At 47.3% G+C, this 14,707-nt stretch overlaps 1 protein-coding gene and 1 long non-coding RNA gene across 2 annotated transcripts; one reads left to right on the top strand and one right to left on the bottom strand.

The window, feature by feature from the left end:
• Positions 1-876: 876 nt before the first annotated feature.
• Positions 877-5,117, top strand: LOC127381337 (uncharacterized). Its single transcript, XR_007888697.1, has 4 exons — positions 877-962; positions 2,442-2,568; positions 2,794-2,991; positions 4,920-5,117. It is a non-coding gene; the product is annotated as an uncharacterized LOC127381337 (long non-coding RNA).
• Positions 5,118-7,884: 2,767 nt separating this feature from the next.
• Positions 7,885-13,728, bottom strand: IRX1 (iroquois homeobox 1). Its single transcript, XM_051610731.1, has 4 exons — positions 13,465-13,728; positions 9,903-10,917; positions 9,229-9,301; positions 7,885-8,814 (listed from the first exon to the last, which is right to left on the bottom strand). Exons 1-4 carry the CDS (start codon positions 13,726-13,728, stop codon positions 8,757-8,759), a joined length of 1,410 nt encoding a protein of 469 aa, XP_051466691.1. The 3' UTR covers positions 7,885-8,756.
• Between the last annotated feature and the right edge of the window lie 979 nt (positions 13,729-14,707).

Below are 14,707 nucleotides of genomic sequence, written 5' to 3'. Positions count from 1 at the left end.
ACTTGTAATGAGGCATCCCAACACTAATTATGAAGCTTATTAAAGAGAATTGTCTAAGTTGTACTAAAGTGCATGCTATAATCACGTTAAGGGAGACATGCATACTGAATTGGGGTCCTCCAGTTTCTTCTCTTAGAGAAGAGGACCCACTACTTAACAAAGCCAATTTGGGTCTCCATTTATAGCAGCAGTATTATTGTGCTTGGCAGACTGGTCAAGATGAATTTGATGGAGAGGCAGGTGAGAATCCCAGCAGCTTGGTGATAATTCACACATCATAGCCTTCACAACCAACTAACATCTGCGCGCAAGTGGGCCAAGAAACTGTCAAAAAACCCAAATACTTCCAATCCAGGGTTTTATTATTAAACTTCTCCCAAATCTTCACTCAGGTTGAAAAAGCAGTATTTCAGTGTACTGTTTCACAAAAAAAAAAAAAAAAAGAAAAAAGAAAAAAAAAAGAAAAAAGATTAATAAAGATGTTAGGAGGCTGAACTGCTGTGAGATTTGTTTAATTATTCCCCACAGTACTGCCCCAGCAATCTGCTGACATTTAGCCCCGACCTTGCAAATCCTCAGTAAATATTAATATATCAACTCAAACAGGGACCGTTGTTTTATTGGTTCACGGAGCTCAGAGAGATTCGCCACAGCAGTGAAAAATAATGTGCAGAACTGAGGAAGAACGGCTCCTTTGATATCACCTTCTGCTGCACACATGTGCTGGGAGCATCAACAAAATGGAAATTCTGTTACTTTGCCACAGCTGTAGAGTGACACTTCAGATGCCTTTGCTTCCCTTTGTACAGCCTGCTGGAATAATCCCAAAACCACAGTGGCAAGAGATTAGAAAACACACACGTGCGCACGCGCGCGCCAGCGCGCACATACACACACAGAGGAAGCGAGCGAGAGAAAGAGATCACATTTTATTATCTGACACAGTGGAAATTTTAATAATGGTAAGCTCACATCTTAAAACCTAATAAGCTTTGCCCAGAACAATGAGCACGCTAATAAGAGCCAAGGAGAGCTAAGCGCAGTCCACTGGAATCTGTTTACTATGGTGACTTTGCTGTTTGCTTCCATGAGTGCCACATAAACTTCTTTTTTTGTCCGAACGGTTGCCCCTGTTGACTGCTTTCTAATGTATTTTATGTGCCTATCAGTCCCCACAAATCTTGACAAATTACCCCCAAGTTTTTGCTGCCTTTTATATTCTTGCCTCAAATGTAAATGTACATTATTAAAATATCTTCTCATAACTACACTGCCATTACTAATAGACGAGTGTTTGATGTGGGTCAATACTGCATCCAAAATTCTTGGGTTTAGGGGAAAGGGCTGCTGTGCAACATTTGGCATTCAGATGTATTGAGCTGCAGAGTTAATGCGTGATTAATTTTATTCATAAAAATGTTAATCACTTCATTGTGAGATCTTTTTAACATTCTGTGCACTGAACACCTTTTAACTTCTTTTTTTCACACAAGCTTACAAATGTATTTAATATTTTCAAACATTCTGTTATTACCAATAACACTGGTAATTAAACATACATTTAAAATGCAATAAAAAGCTGGCAAGTAACGGCATAAGCACTGAACACAAATGGAAGCCCGTTGCCTCTCTCATGCCCCCTCCCCCTTGGCAGCAACTGACCAGTTTCTTTAATGTGCACTTGTTTGCAGAGTCCCGGAGGCATTTTTTTTTTCCTCAAGCCTGCTTCGACCCTCATTGACACAACTGAATATCATGAAAATAATACAGCCCTGTAGCATGCTATAATAATGCTAAAAATACTTCTGTTCTCAGGGAGGGGTAAATCACAGCATTGGGCACATCACGACAGGTTGGGGGCTCCAGGGGGCTCGTTTTAGGACGGTATGGGGATTTTTTTTGAGACAAGTGCTCAAGCCTCATCCAAGAGTGGTGTCAGGCATTGGTGGGTGTGCCGGCTGCACTCACTGACTTCTTGTTTCCAGCTGGGCAAGGCTATTGTGAGTGTATTCAGCCAATGCACTCATGAAACTGGATAAATGGATTAGTGGATCAGAGACACCATCGGCATCTTCAAAAGGAAAACAGCAGCCTGCAAAAAGACTGACATTTGTGTACTGGGGCAGAGGGTGTGTGAATGCTCTGCCTCCTCCAAAGGGACAAGACAGTGATAAACTTTCCACACTGACCACCTCACTTTGCGCTACAATTGACCAACAAAATAAATGGATTGCTTCATTGTTTTTGAACCGTAGGCAGCACAGGGAAAGCGTTACTTGTGCAGCAACAAAGGACAATGTATTGTGTGGGGCCAACAGCTCAAAATAAAACCTTTAATTATCTACGGGTCAGCCATAAATCTGGAATAAAAATAAATGTTACTTTTTAAACTCTCCTTTAATTCTGCACGGAGTTTATGCCAGTGCTTTCTGTTCTCTCAGGAGAGACACTACCAGGACTTGGTGTGCACCCCATGTTTGCATTTTTGCATTAGTTTGACTCCAGAGGAACACGTTGGGGAACAAGTTTGGCTATCAGACATGAAGGATGTCTGTAATGCCAATTAAAGTAAGTAAAAACAGATATAAGACTTTTTTTTCCTTTTCCCACTTTTTTTACAAACACCCATGCATGTATTCTCTTCACATACACAGAAGAGAAGCCAAAACTAATATTAATAATAGTGACGGGACTCAAGTAAATTAATTCCTCACAAAAGTGCATTGTTTAGTTTTAAGAGCTCATATTTTCAAAGTCTTAAATTTTGAATACCTATTTCTATGGGATTTTCAGTCTCCTGGTACTTCCAGCGATTCCTGTCCACATGGCTGGTTTTACAGGCGAGCTATGAACAGCACTGCATGGGGGCACTGCACAATGGGGAACACCAACCTCGCCAGGAGCCGTTTATGTAACTTTTCACTGGAAAACACGTCACGCAGGCCATGTTTATTACATGTTCCAGTGTTCTACTTGATTTGTTAGTCCCAGGTAAGATTTACTGCTGAAACATAAAACTTGGCAGCTTGAAGCCTGAAATCAGGCCCCACAGCATCCCTCACCACAGCCCCCACGGTGGTGGGCACAGGCCCTGCCAGCCATGTCTGCCACCCTTCCCAGCTTAGGGGGACCAGTGATCCCACATGGCTCAGTTCCACATCTGCTTCCCACTTCCCACAGGCCGGCAGGGGCCTCCCCTGACCAAGTTAGGGCACAGCCATCTGACCCACGGTGGGCAGCTGGGTTTCAAGGCCTGCGAGTAGCACATGTGAGCCTGATGCGTCCCCCCATCCGCCAGCAGACCAGCAGGGAGGTGGGTGGTGCCAAATGTGGGACTTGGGTGCGGGACTAGGGTGGAAAGGGTGCCTCACCCCCAAATGCAGCCCTGGGGCAGAGGGAAGAAGGATCCCTGCTGGGGCCCATACTGTGAGGTTCCCTTCCACAGAGCACTTATTACTCATCAGCCTGTGCTGCTTGTGCCGACAGTCTGCCCAGCATGCCTCAGCCAGCCCCTGCCATTCTTTACACCTCGCCTTTTAAGGACATTTTGGAATTAAAAAAATAAAAATTAAAAAAATACTTTAAAAAAAAAAAAATCAACACTAGAACTGGCCTTTAACACCTTCCTTCCCCAGTCCCAGGGCAGGCGCCCAGCCTCTGCCATGACACCTGGCCCTACCTGTGGGCTGCGCCTTGTCGGGCAGCTACGGCACACCCCGGCTCAGCCTGAGCCCCTTCCCCGCGCCGTGCTGCCCACCCAACAGTGTGGGCAGCGGCCAGCCCACCTCTGCCCTCAGCCGAGGCGTCGCGGCCGTTCCTGGCTCTGCCTGGCCGAAGGAGTCAGACACGGCCCCCGCAGTCCCTTCCCCGGGGCCGGGACGGCGGGGAAGCGGCGTGGGACGACAGTGGGCGGCCGGGGCTGGCCGGGGTGGGGGAGCGGCGTCTGCGGCAGTCCCGCCGGGCGGAGCTAACACCGGGACCCGCATTGTCCCCCCATCCCTCACCGGGTAGCTTCGATACGAGCCTGTTTAACACGGGGCCGAGTGGCCGGCAGCGGCGAACAGGACCTCTGGCTGCCGGCCCCCGCCTCCCCGCCCCCTCCGCCGTGCGCGCTTGGTAATAGTCTCATCTACAAGGACGATTGAAACTTTATAGTGCATGATTCATAGAGCGGGGCTGCGCTCGGAGGCGCGGTGCATATTACATTAATCAGTGTCAGGCCACTAAAACAGAGATATTAATATGAATTCTCCATATTGCAGGGGAGATAAATGTGCTCGTGAATAATTGATCGGCGCCCGTGAAAAAGAAAAAGGAAAAAAAAAAAAAAAAAAAAAAGGCGGGAGGGCGAGGAAGAGAGAAACACAATGAAAGTTAGCAGGAGATCTGAGGAGCCCCGCGATGAAGGCTAGTGCGGGGCTACCGGCGGAGCGGGGGGTGCTCCCCCGGGACTCCCAGTGCGCTCCCCCTTCCCTCCCTCTCCTTCCCTCATTCCCCGGCTCCGGCCGGTCGCTCTCCCGGCTCCGGGGCTCTTCAAGTTTTGGAGCAAGCGCGTCAAAATCTCGACCAAGCAGCAAGAAAGGGATGACAGGAGCCGAGAACCATGGCAATCATAGGAAAGAGTCAGTTTAAGCACATGCACCCTGCTTATTTTTTTCGTTCCCTTTCTCCGGGCTTTACTTTTTTTTTCATCATCCTAGTTAAAAATAGACTTTCTTTTTTTTTTATTCAGAGTAAAGTAGAAAAAGAATAAAAAATGAGGCATGCATACCAATGAGCACGTTTCATCAGTACGTCTCTGTGACAAAGCCAAATCCCCGTAAAGCTGCCGTTTGCTTTTTGTGTGTTCTAGCAGCAGCTGACTTCGGAGTTGGCTGAACTCGAGATTATATCAACTTTTCACTGTTCTTTCTTCACAGATTTCTGCCATTCTTCCGTTAATGCTAAGTAAATAATAACAGGGAAAAAAAATAAAAACGGGGAGGCATTTTTTACTGGGAAAGGATGGAGGATTATGCAAACATGTCTGAAAAATGTTCTTCTGCCACACTTCTAAATAGCATGAAAATGTATCTTGGCGCCCGGTTGTTGTTCTAAAAAAAGTGTTACTCGCTGTAGCTCCCATCCGAATCAACACAATTTTTCCTGTTGACTGTTTTTATCAGGTTCGGGTCCCGTCAACTCTTAAATAAAATTTAAAAAAAAAAAAAAAAAAAAAGTAGGAAACTGGGACTTTCCAATTTACTCTTATCAGCTCGAAGCATTCCCAATTAAGGCATTCGTTTAGCTTAAGCTTCTCCTTTTATTATGCTCCCTACCCTGTGGTATTCGCTGGTATACATTTGCCAGGGTGGATCTCACTGAAAATGGAAAATATGACAGAAAAACTACAAATTCTTTTCCTGCCAGGGTGACGTCAACGGTCATGCCTAGCACGGCTCACGTGACAAGCGAAACCTAAGAAACATGGAGCCCCAGCTCCTGCCCCAAATTGCCGGGGGGAGGCCGAGGGGGCTCGGGGAGGTTCCCCGCGGGCGGGAGCGGTGTGTGCGCATCCCGCCCGGCCCCGCACCACACCGGCAGCCCCCAAGGGCTCTGTGCGGTAAGGCCATGCCCGCCCGCCCGCCTTCGCTCTCGCTGAAACTTCCTCCAGGAGAAATGGCCACCTCGGTGTGGCTGGTGGGGTGAAACAACCGAAATTGCCTCTCTGCTCCAGGTGAGAGCTAGGCTAAAGCAAACAGCCCCGGGGGACTGCTGGGTGCGTGGGCAGGCACCCACGCGAGAGCTTGTCCCACTTGAACAACACGACGTTTCTCAGCTCGACGCTGCAGATGGCCTTACTTTTGGGCTTTCCCGTTTCCAGCGGGAAGCCACTTTGCGCTCCTATCCGGAAACTTGGGAAGCGGCTCAAGCACCCTCCGTCCCAGCACGCAGCTCGCCGCACCTTCCGCCCCGGGCCGCCCGTGCCCCCGCCAGCCGGAGGGGAGGCAGGAGCCGGCTGCTTCGTCCCTTTCTGCGCTCCGAGCGCGGTGGGGAGAGCGGGACAGCGTTGACCCCGCGGGGCTTCCTTGAACGCCACCGCAAGCCCCTCAGCTGGTTGGGGAGGGAAAGTATCACAGCTGTTGGCGTTACTGGGGGTTGGACGGGTGGGAAATTCAAACAAGCAGATGAAAAAAAAAAACCTAAAAAATACAGTTCTGCAGCAGCCTGGTGTGGAGACGCTGAGGCATCCAGAGGCGGAAAGCTGACAGCCAGATAATTATTGGGAATTATCACTCTCCGGAGGATAATCAAAACTGGAAGCACACTCTGGAGGATGTTGCTGGCTTTCTGGCTGAATTAAAGGCGGGCAGCACCCCTCCTCCCACCACACCTCCCCCTGCCCAGGGCTGAGCAGAGCTGCGGCCCGGCACTCCAGCCCGCGCCGCGCCGGGCCAGGGGTCGGCGCCGCCCGCAGCCCACAGAGGGCGCTGCGAGCCTGCCCAAAGCCCGGCCCGCGCCCCGCCGCTCGGCGCCGCTCGGGACCGCTCGGAACCTCTCGTGGGGTTTTGGCGCTGCCCGGAGCCGGCTGCCGGGGAGCGGGAGGGCTCGGATAAATACGCACACACAAACTCGGACACGCTCGTACTCCTTTGCTCTCCAGAGTTAAAGTCCCTTCTGCCATTACTATACCGCTAAGTAATCCCTTCTCCGTCCCTCCCGAGCCAATTTGGCACCGACGCCTTCGCTCCGCCTCTCAGAGCATCCCTGCGCGCTTCCAACATCCCGTCTCCCCGTCCACGGGAGCGGTGCCCGTCTGTGAGAGCCGGGCGGGCGGCGGAGAGGGGCCGGGGTCGGAACCGGCCCGCCGCGGCACCCTGAACGGCCGGGTTGCTCGGGGCTGGCTGTGCCGCCACGAGGAATTTGGGAAGCGGGCCTAAGGGGTTCAGAAGGGATGGGGGGGAGGGGGTTGGGGGGGCGGGAAAGGGGTGCGGAGAATTTATAGGAAAGAGAAAGCAATTCCGACAGGTTTACACCAGTGCTGATCTGACAGGCTATTTGGCTTTACTGGCATGAAGTCTGTTTTTATTTGTTTGTTTTTAAGGAAATATTCCGTCTACCTTTTCCGCGCTGAAAGCTGAGTTATTATGGTTTGGTTAAACCTGCAGTATGCTCTTTTGTTGAAACCGTTATCAACGGTGATTTAAGAAAAAGAAAACTACAAGCCAGGAAGCAAACTCACTGGTGCTGTGCTGAGAAGGGCGGGATGTAGGCTGGACATTTCAGCCCTTCTGATATCCTGCACGAAATCCGTTTTGTCTGATCTGTTTCTCTGATCCATATGAAAAATGCAAAAAAGTCGCAGCCTACGGCCTCCACTGTGACCAGATCTCTAAGCAGTAGTTTACCGAGACACCTCATTGCTTGTGATGATTTTGCAGCTTCATTGAGATCAATATTCCTATCTCTGGCAAGAATTTTATTAATATTTTATTTTAAAATCTCCTCTTGTTTCCGACAAGTCCTCGTTTGAGGTTGGTTCAGTTTGGATAGGGCGTCACCACATTATTTCTTAATGACTTTCCCAGCTGCTTCTTTCCATTTTCCACCATCAACAACCATCTGGTATCTTATTAGCACCTCAATGCTCATTTAGTGTCTCATTTAGGAGAAAAAAAGAAGTAAACACTCAAAATATTACACATTTTAACGGACCGTCTTTGGAAGATTAATGCCTTTATAAACCGAAAGATTGTCTCTCTCAGTCTCTTTTTAACCATCAGATCGGAATTACAGAACTTTCTTCTGGCAAGTGCAAGAGCTGCCTTTTTTTTTTTTTTTTTCATGCTGAGATGGTGCTTAATGTCACATGGAAAAAATATTTCACAGTCGTATTTCCTTTGTGTTTATTTAAAGTGTAAATCTTTACAAATAATTCTATTTCCTAACGTGTTATTTTTATTTTTTTTTTTTCGGCTGCGTGTACCAAAGCACTGAGGCTCTTGAGCCCATTTCGGCAACAGTTTGGACAGCAAAGTTATACTCTAAGGAACTGAGAGAAAACTCTTCCCTTTCATTTTCAAGAATATATTTTATAACCTAAGTGGAAGTCATATCCACTTATTATCGGAAAAATTGATACTACAGAACACGTTTTCATCACAATTGAGAAAAATAACTTTAATTTTACTAGTCAAGAACCAGCTTCACTCGGCTTCCTAAATTTACGTATATGAAAAGGGAAGCTCGCGGCTTGATTTCGACAAAATAGCTACAAGAGACATTAAAAGCTTGAATTTGGTATTTAAGTTTTTGTTACCCAAAGGCAATAAGACTTGACTTTTTAGAAAGCAAATTATAAACGTTTGAATAGATCTCTAATATACGTGTAAGATCTGCAGCAACAGAATGCATACCTGAAGAGAGCTCATAATTTCATTTAGTTTATTAGACAAAAATATATGATTTAGACAAGTTTTGCTGACGCGCTATTTACAATCTGAAATCACTCTATATACAGAAAAAACACAAACACATGGGAAACATTTACCAAACAAATAATCCAAAAAGGTTAGAATAACACGATCTGACATGGTACAATGAAGAAAGGGATCCACCTACAGATTTGCGTGATCGCTTTTATGGATTTGCACCACCTTATTGCAAAAAGAGATTGATTGGAGTCGTTTATATCGTTTCTTTCTTTTTTTTTTTTTCCTTTTTTTTTCTGTCCTTAATACCAGTCTCTGTAATATTTTTTTCACCAAACCATTTAATCAAGCGGAAGGGAGAGCTGCTAAAATTCTCGGTGTTCCCTCTTGCTGAGCCAAAGAGCTGCAGGGGGAAAGGGAGGAAGGGGGAAAAAAAAAAAAAAAAAAAAAAAAAAAAAAAAAAAAAAAAAAAAAAAAGACGTAACAACCTTTCAGAAAAAAAAATATAATCCTTTCCTATAATTGCTTTTCTATTGCTATAGCATCCAGGCATTTGTTAATTGCACAGAAATTATTGTGACTGCTGTAATTAACACAAAATCTGTGAATCTCTGAAAAGTTTCAGAAAAGTTGCAAGCTGGCTATGTACAATTGTAATTTGGCCTAAATTTGAAAATATTACAGCAGATTCTATGTTGTTCTTGCTGTCTGTACGTATTTTTATGGTGATAATTAGGTGTTATAATTAGTCTTTATTATTCAAACTCTGTTTCACATAAGTAACATTCCTGCAGTGAAAACAAACAAACAAACTCACTTGTCACGGACAGGCTGGAAGGGCGATTTTAGCGGCTGAGGTGGGGATTCAGTTCTTGGTACGTTTTCTCTTTCTAGAAGGAGACAGAAGGGAAAGAAAAAAAAAAAAGAGAAAGAAAAAAAAAACCAAAACAAAACAACACAAAAAGAACAAGAGAAACATTTTAGAATAACAATAGTAAAAACCTGGACAGTGTGCAGAGAACACACCTCCCTCTCCTCTTCTTGCTGAGATGTGTGTAGGTATTTATTTGTGTGTGTACAGCACTATTCCCTACTCAATATTTAAGGAGCAGCCAAGCTTTTCTTGCCACATTTTGGTCTGTCATTGAAACGTTTAGGAGCTGAGGTTCAGGAAGGAGGGAAGGAAAACAAAACTCAAATGATATGTTTCACAGAGCTGTACCTGCATTCTCCTCTTATTTGAGGGGCATATAGGGTGAGAATGTAATAGCCCACATGACATGGGCTTAATGTATGCAATCAAGGTGCTGCAGGAAAAAGAAATAAGAAATTTTTTTTTAAAAAGGTGGGGGTTGAAAGCAACACTGGGGTAAAATGTCTATAACTCGGTTAAAAGCAATCAGTTACACTGGGGTCAAATCTCTCACCATTCCTCAAAAAGTTCATGTGTGTGTTTTGGGGGTGGAGGTGAATGCCTGATGCACTCATTACCTGTGTGTTTGGGACTGGTCCTCTCTGAAGGCTTTTCACTGCTGAGCGCTCCCAGGGTTGCTGTTAAAACGGAAGGTTGTTGCTGGGCCTGGAGGTGGTGATTGTGGTGAGCAGCATGGTGGTGATTTACTCCCAAAAAGGACCTCACATTTAGCAGGGAACTCTGAGTGAGGAAAGCCCCATTTGTCCAGTTGTGAAATTTGCCAATCTGGCACGTGTAGAGTCCATGGCTAGGGAGAAAAGCAGGGTGCTGGATCTGTGGAGAAGTGTGGTTAACCTGGGGAGGAGGGGGTGGAGGGGGAGAAGATTTCAGGGCACCATCAGGACTGGTTGCCGTCTCTGCCAAAGACCAAATCTTGGGTTTGCTGTGAGATGGCATCTGTAAACTGTTCTGTCCCCCGGGACTGATGATTCGCGTACTGTTGTCAGAGGCCTCTTTCACCATGGCCAGTGCATCTTTAGGTTTCAGACCTTCAGACCCTGACAGTGCCAAATCCTTCTCCTTTTCCAAGTTCTCCTCTTCACTGCTTTGTCTCAGGAGCTCAGACTTCTCCTCCTCTTCCTCATTACTCTGCTCCCCATCGTTCTCGTCGATTTTGTCTATGTCTATGCTTTCCAGGTCGATTTCTTCGTCGTCTTCATTCTTCTCAGGGTCCCCCTCATTGTCACTCCCAAAGAGATTTGCATCTTCTTGGTCCTTACTCCTGGAGCCCCAGGTCACCTTGTTCTCCTTCTTGAGCCGCCGGCGGGCATTGGCGAACCAGGTGGAGACCTGGGTGAGGGTCATCTTGGTGATGATGGCCAGCATGATCTTCTCGCCCTTGGTGGGGTAGGGGTTCTTGCGGTGCTCATTGAGCCAGGCCTTAAGGGTGCTGGTGCTTTCCCGGGTGGCATTTTTGGGCCGCCCTGGGTCCCCGTACTGGAACTGTCCATAAGGATAATAACCAGGGGCAGTGTGGGCAGCAAAGGTAGCAGGGTGGACACCCGGATTATCTTTCAGCTCGTACTGGGAGCCCTGCAACACATTCAGACAAGCGGAGAGGAAAAAGCACATCAATTATCTCGTTAGCGTCTCTAACAGACCTGAATAGGCTACTGCTGGAGCCGGAATACGCCTTGGAGCGGTGCAAAAGGTCTCACAGGCAAATTCGGCCCTACCCGCTCCAGGCTCTTCAGGTTTAGATCAGACAGAGGTATTCCCAAATGGTTCCCCCCTTCTTGCAGGGAAAGGAAAAGAGAGGGGCTAAAATGGGCTCTGCCAGACATTATGCGTATTTTCAAACCAAATCACATCAAATGATGGAAATGCAGCAACTTCGCATTTGCCTCGGCGAGACAATTTATTGTGCTCTCGAAATTACCAGGCAGAGAGAGAAGGTACTACACCACAGTTTCAAACTCATGCCTGGGCACACCACCGCATTTATCTTCGAAATATCCAGAAGGATATTACAAATGTATGCAGAGCATTCGTCTTTGGCCCCAGATCTGCCTTTAAAAGGACCTGGCATGAGATGAGACTGGCGAGATGAGTGCTCAACTTCAGTACGAAGACACTTAAAATGTAAGAGATTTTCCACACACAAAACAACTTCCCCCCCATCACTCTCTAGAATCATACACTAAGATTCTGATGTAAAACATTAACTTCTAGCTGTTAGAAGAGCCTTTAAAGTCCGGAATGAAAACTGATCCACGCATTCTAGAATATGGATATGCAGACACTTTATCTCATAAGTTTTACTTTGATCTGGGCAGAGCAAACACAAATTGTTTACAAGCGTTTAGAGACGGTGATTTATTTGCAATCAATATTCTTTTTATCATCAGTAGTAAAACACAGCAAGTCAAATTATCCCGTCAGATGTTTTGGTAAATAACATTTTATCTTTCTAGGAACCTCATTAGGCCTCATTATTACCGCAAATTGTCCAGATATTAACTTAATATTTTAGCTCATGATATACAAGTGTCAGAAGTTTCTAATATATTTTAAAATGTCACTAGCATAGTAAATCGCTGCACTAAAACACCAGGATAGTTAGCGGGTAGGAAGGGAACTGTTCCTAAAAAGCTTACATTTAAATTTTTTTTTTTCTTGCTTCTACTACCGTCTCGCCTTTTTCTAGCCCAGAAGTGCATTCTTACCAGTAGTCTTGCGAAATTCGTGTCAGCCTTCAAAATGAAACTCTAAAAAAATGTCCACTAAGAAACTAAAGTAACTTTGTCAAACAGTTAAAAAGGAAAGTGTATTTTAATTTCAGAGACAAAGCTTATGCACTAAAAGAAGCCCGATGTAATTTTTATAATGTGTTACGGAGCAGGCTTTCTGCACTTCCTTTATTCCGCTGTCTTTTGTTATTGTTGCTGAAATGATTTTTTTTTGGTGTAATCTCTGCTGGGAATTCTTTTGAAGAAGCCACTTGTAAATCACTCACTGCTTCTGTGTCAACTTTTACTGCATTTCCAAAATCAAGGTTAAAAAAGTAGGAAACGCTTGCTGTTAGAAGTGTCTTCACAGGAAATGTTTGCAGCACAAAATGATCTGTTTTCTGATGCTGGCTGTTGTTCAACAGCGTATCTACTTACTTGACTACGTATATATATTTAAACCCCTCACATTCATGCACCCAGTTATAAATATTCACACTTTCATGGTTGGGGGGGGTGTGTGTGTGTGAGAAATGGGGGGCATTTAGAAATGAAGTGGAACCTGTGCATACCGCCGCCGAGAAGTTTGGTAGTACTAGCAGTTAAAAACGTTTCAACGACACCAGATACAAAACCAGTTAGTTAAAATAATGTTTCACTTTTAAACTATTACATTCTAAAGAAAAGGGGGAATAAAGGAGGACAATATGGGTTACGACAATTTGTTTCAGTTAACACCAATATGCCTTTCTGCTCCAATACAAAAAGGGGGATGCAGATGCCCTCCTTGCCTTAATGCAAATCCCGTCTATGATACTCGCCATAATCAGAATATGAAAAGTTCAGGGAAGCGAAGGGGTCGTTTCTAAGGCATAAGAAAAATGTCCTGAAATACTAGCTACCGGCGTACCAGCTACCGACACTGCACTTCGGCCTTTAGGGAAGAACCTGTTCATAGCTCGGCGGCAAAGAAAAGGACCAAGCGGAAAAAGGAGAGTGCTGGAAAGCCCACTGAGCGACCAGGACCGACAATATCGCCCGTCAACAACACCACCAATGACAACAAAAAAAACCAGCCTAGTTGCTAGGGAAAGCCGACAACGCGAAGGCAGGAGCCCTGCTCAGCCCTTTCATAGCCAAGAAGGAAAAACTTGGAGGAGTTTTGCCCGGCTGGAGCGACGGGGCGGATCGGAGCTGCGCCTGCAGACAGAGCCCGCCGCCCTCGGCCCCTCTCCCCGGCAGCCCCGCCGCCGCACACGCTCCCCTCTCCGCAGCGAGACCCGTCACCGCGGCCGTCCCGCCGCCCCCCGCATCCGGCTCCACGGCCTCCACCCGCCCCGGCCCCAGCTCCCCCTACCTCCGCGGTCGGCGGGCCCGGGGGGGCGCGGGGGACAGCGCGGAGCTCACTCACCATCTGGGAGAAGAGGCCGAGGTCGGCGGTGTAGGGCAGGAAGGCGCTGTAGTTGGGCGCGGTGTAGGGACTGGCGTACATGCCCAGCACGGAGGTGACAGCGGCCGAGCCGCTGCTCAGATCGGCCCCCGCGGGCCGGCCCGAAGCGGCGGCGGCGGCAGCGGCGGCTGCGGCGGCGGCGGCCAGCACCCCGGGCCGGTCGCTCCCGTACACCGCCTGGCTGGCGCTGAGATACTGCGGGTAGCCCAGCTGGGGGAAGGACATCTCCGGGGCGCGGGCACAGCAGCGGCGGCGGCACTGGTGGCGTCGGCAGAAGCGGCAGAAATATATTAAAAAAAAAAAAAAAAAAAAAAAAAAAAAAAAGGGAGGGGGTGGGGGGGTGGGAGGGAAGGAATTACAAAAAAAGAAAAAAAAATAAAAGAAGGGGGAGGAGGGAGCCTGAACAGCCGGGGAGGGTAGCGGAACAAACCCGGGCTCCTCTAGATCTCTCTTTCTGACTCTTTTTTTTTTTTTTTTTTTTTTTTTCCTTCCTCTCCCCCACTCTTTACTGGAGTCAGGCAGGGCGAGAGAACAGAAATCGAGCCGGTGATTTTCTTGTTTTGTTCTGATTTCTTTCTGTCAGAGAGATATTGCAAGCTAGGTATAGAGGAGGAGGAGTGTGGAAGGATTCAGTGGGGTGTCTTTCCTCAAATCTCGGCTCTTCTGTGCTCCTAAATCCCTTAGATGTGATCTGATCAACAATTGAGCTCCAACTGATGTGTCTGCCCTTAGGTCCTAGGCTGATCTTTCAGATACAATTTGAAGTTGATGTTTTGATTGGCACCCACTTGAGCTGCAAGCGCCGCCCCGCGCCCCCCCGCCCCCCCCCCCCACCCCCTCCCGCCCCCCTCGGCGCAGCACGTGGTGCAGAGCCCAGCCCGGGCCACTTTCCTCGCTGCCTGCGTGTGCGTGTGTGTGTGTGCGCGCGCGTGTTGCGTGTGTCCGCGCAGCTGCTGTGCGGGGCTGTGTGTGTGTATTTAATGTTTAGCAATGGGCTCCTTTCAGAAAAGCCCCCACTGCTGTATGACAACCTGTCTACACGATTTTACAGCTGTCCAACATTGGGGTTTTGCTGTTTCGCAGCCTTAGTGTGTCCCCTTTTAACAAAAACAACTGTGTTGCTGTTTTTTTCCACCTTTAACATTGAGTCCCCCTTGTCGTCGTTGGACTCCGGAACAAACGAGAGTGGCTGTGAGAGGGAAAG

This window comes from Apus apus, chromosome 2 (genome assembly GCF_020740795.1).
Source record: "Apus apus isolate bApuApu2 chromosome 2, bApuApu2.pri.cur, whole genome shotgun sequence".
NCBI lineage: Eukaryota > Metazoa > Chordata > Aves > Apodiformes > Apodidae > Apus > Apus apus.
This window is presented reverse-complemented; position numbering and strand designations above follow the sequence as displayed.

Excerpts from the sequence above, each read along its gene's own strand:
- IRX1 (XM_051610731.1), bottom strand. The coding sequence starts at position 13,728 with ATGTCCTTCCCCCAGCTGGGCTACCCGCAGTATCTCAGCGCCAGCCAG. Across the intron at positions 9,302-9,902 it reads GACCAGTCCCAAACACACAG|AAAGAGAAAACGTACCAAGA; the intron begins GTAATGAGTGCA and ends GTCTCCTTCTAG. Across the intron at positions 8,815-9,228 it reads TTCCAGCCTGTCCGTGACAA|CTCTTTGGCTCAGCAAGAGG; the intron begins GTGAGTTTGTTT and ends TTCCCCCTGCAG.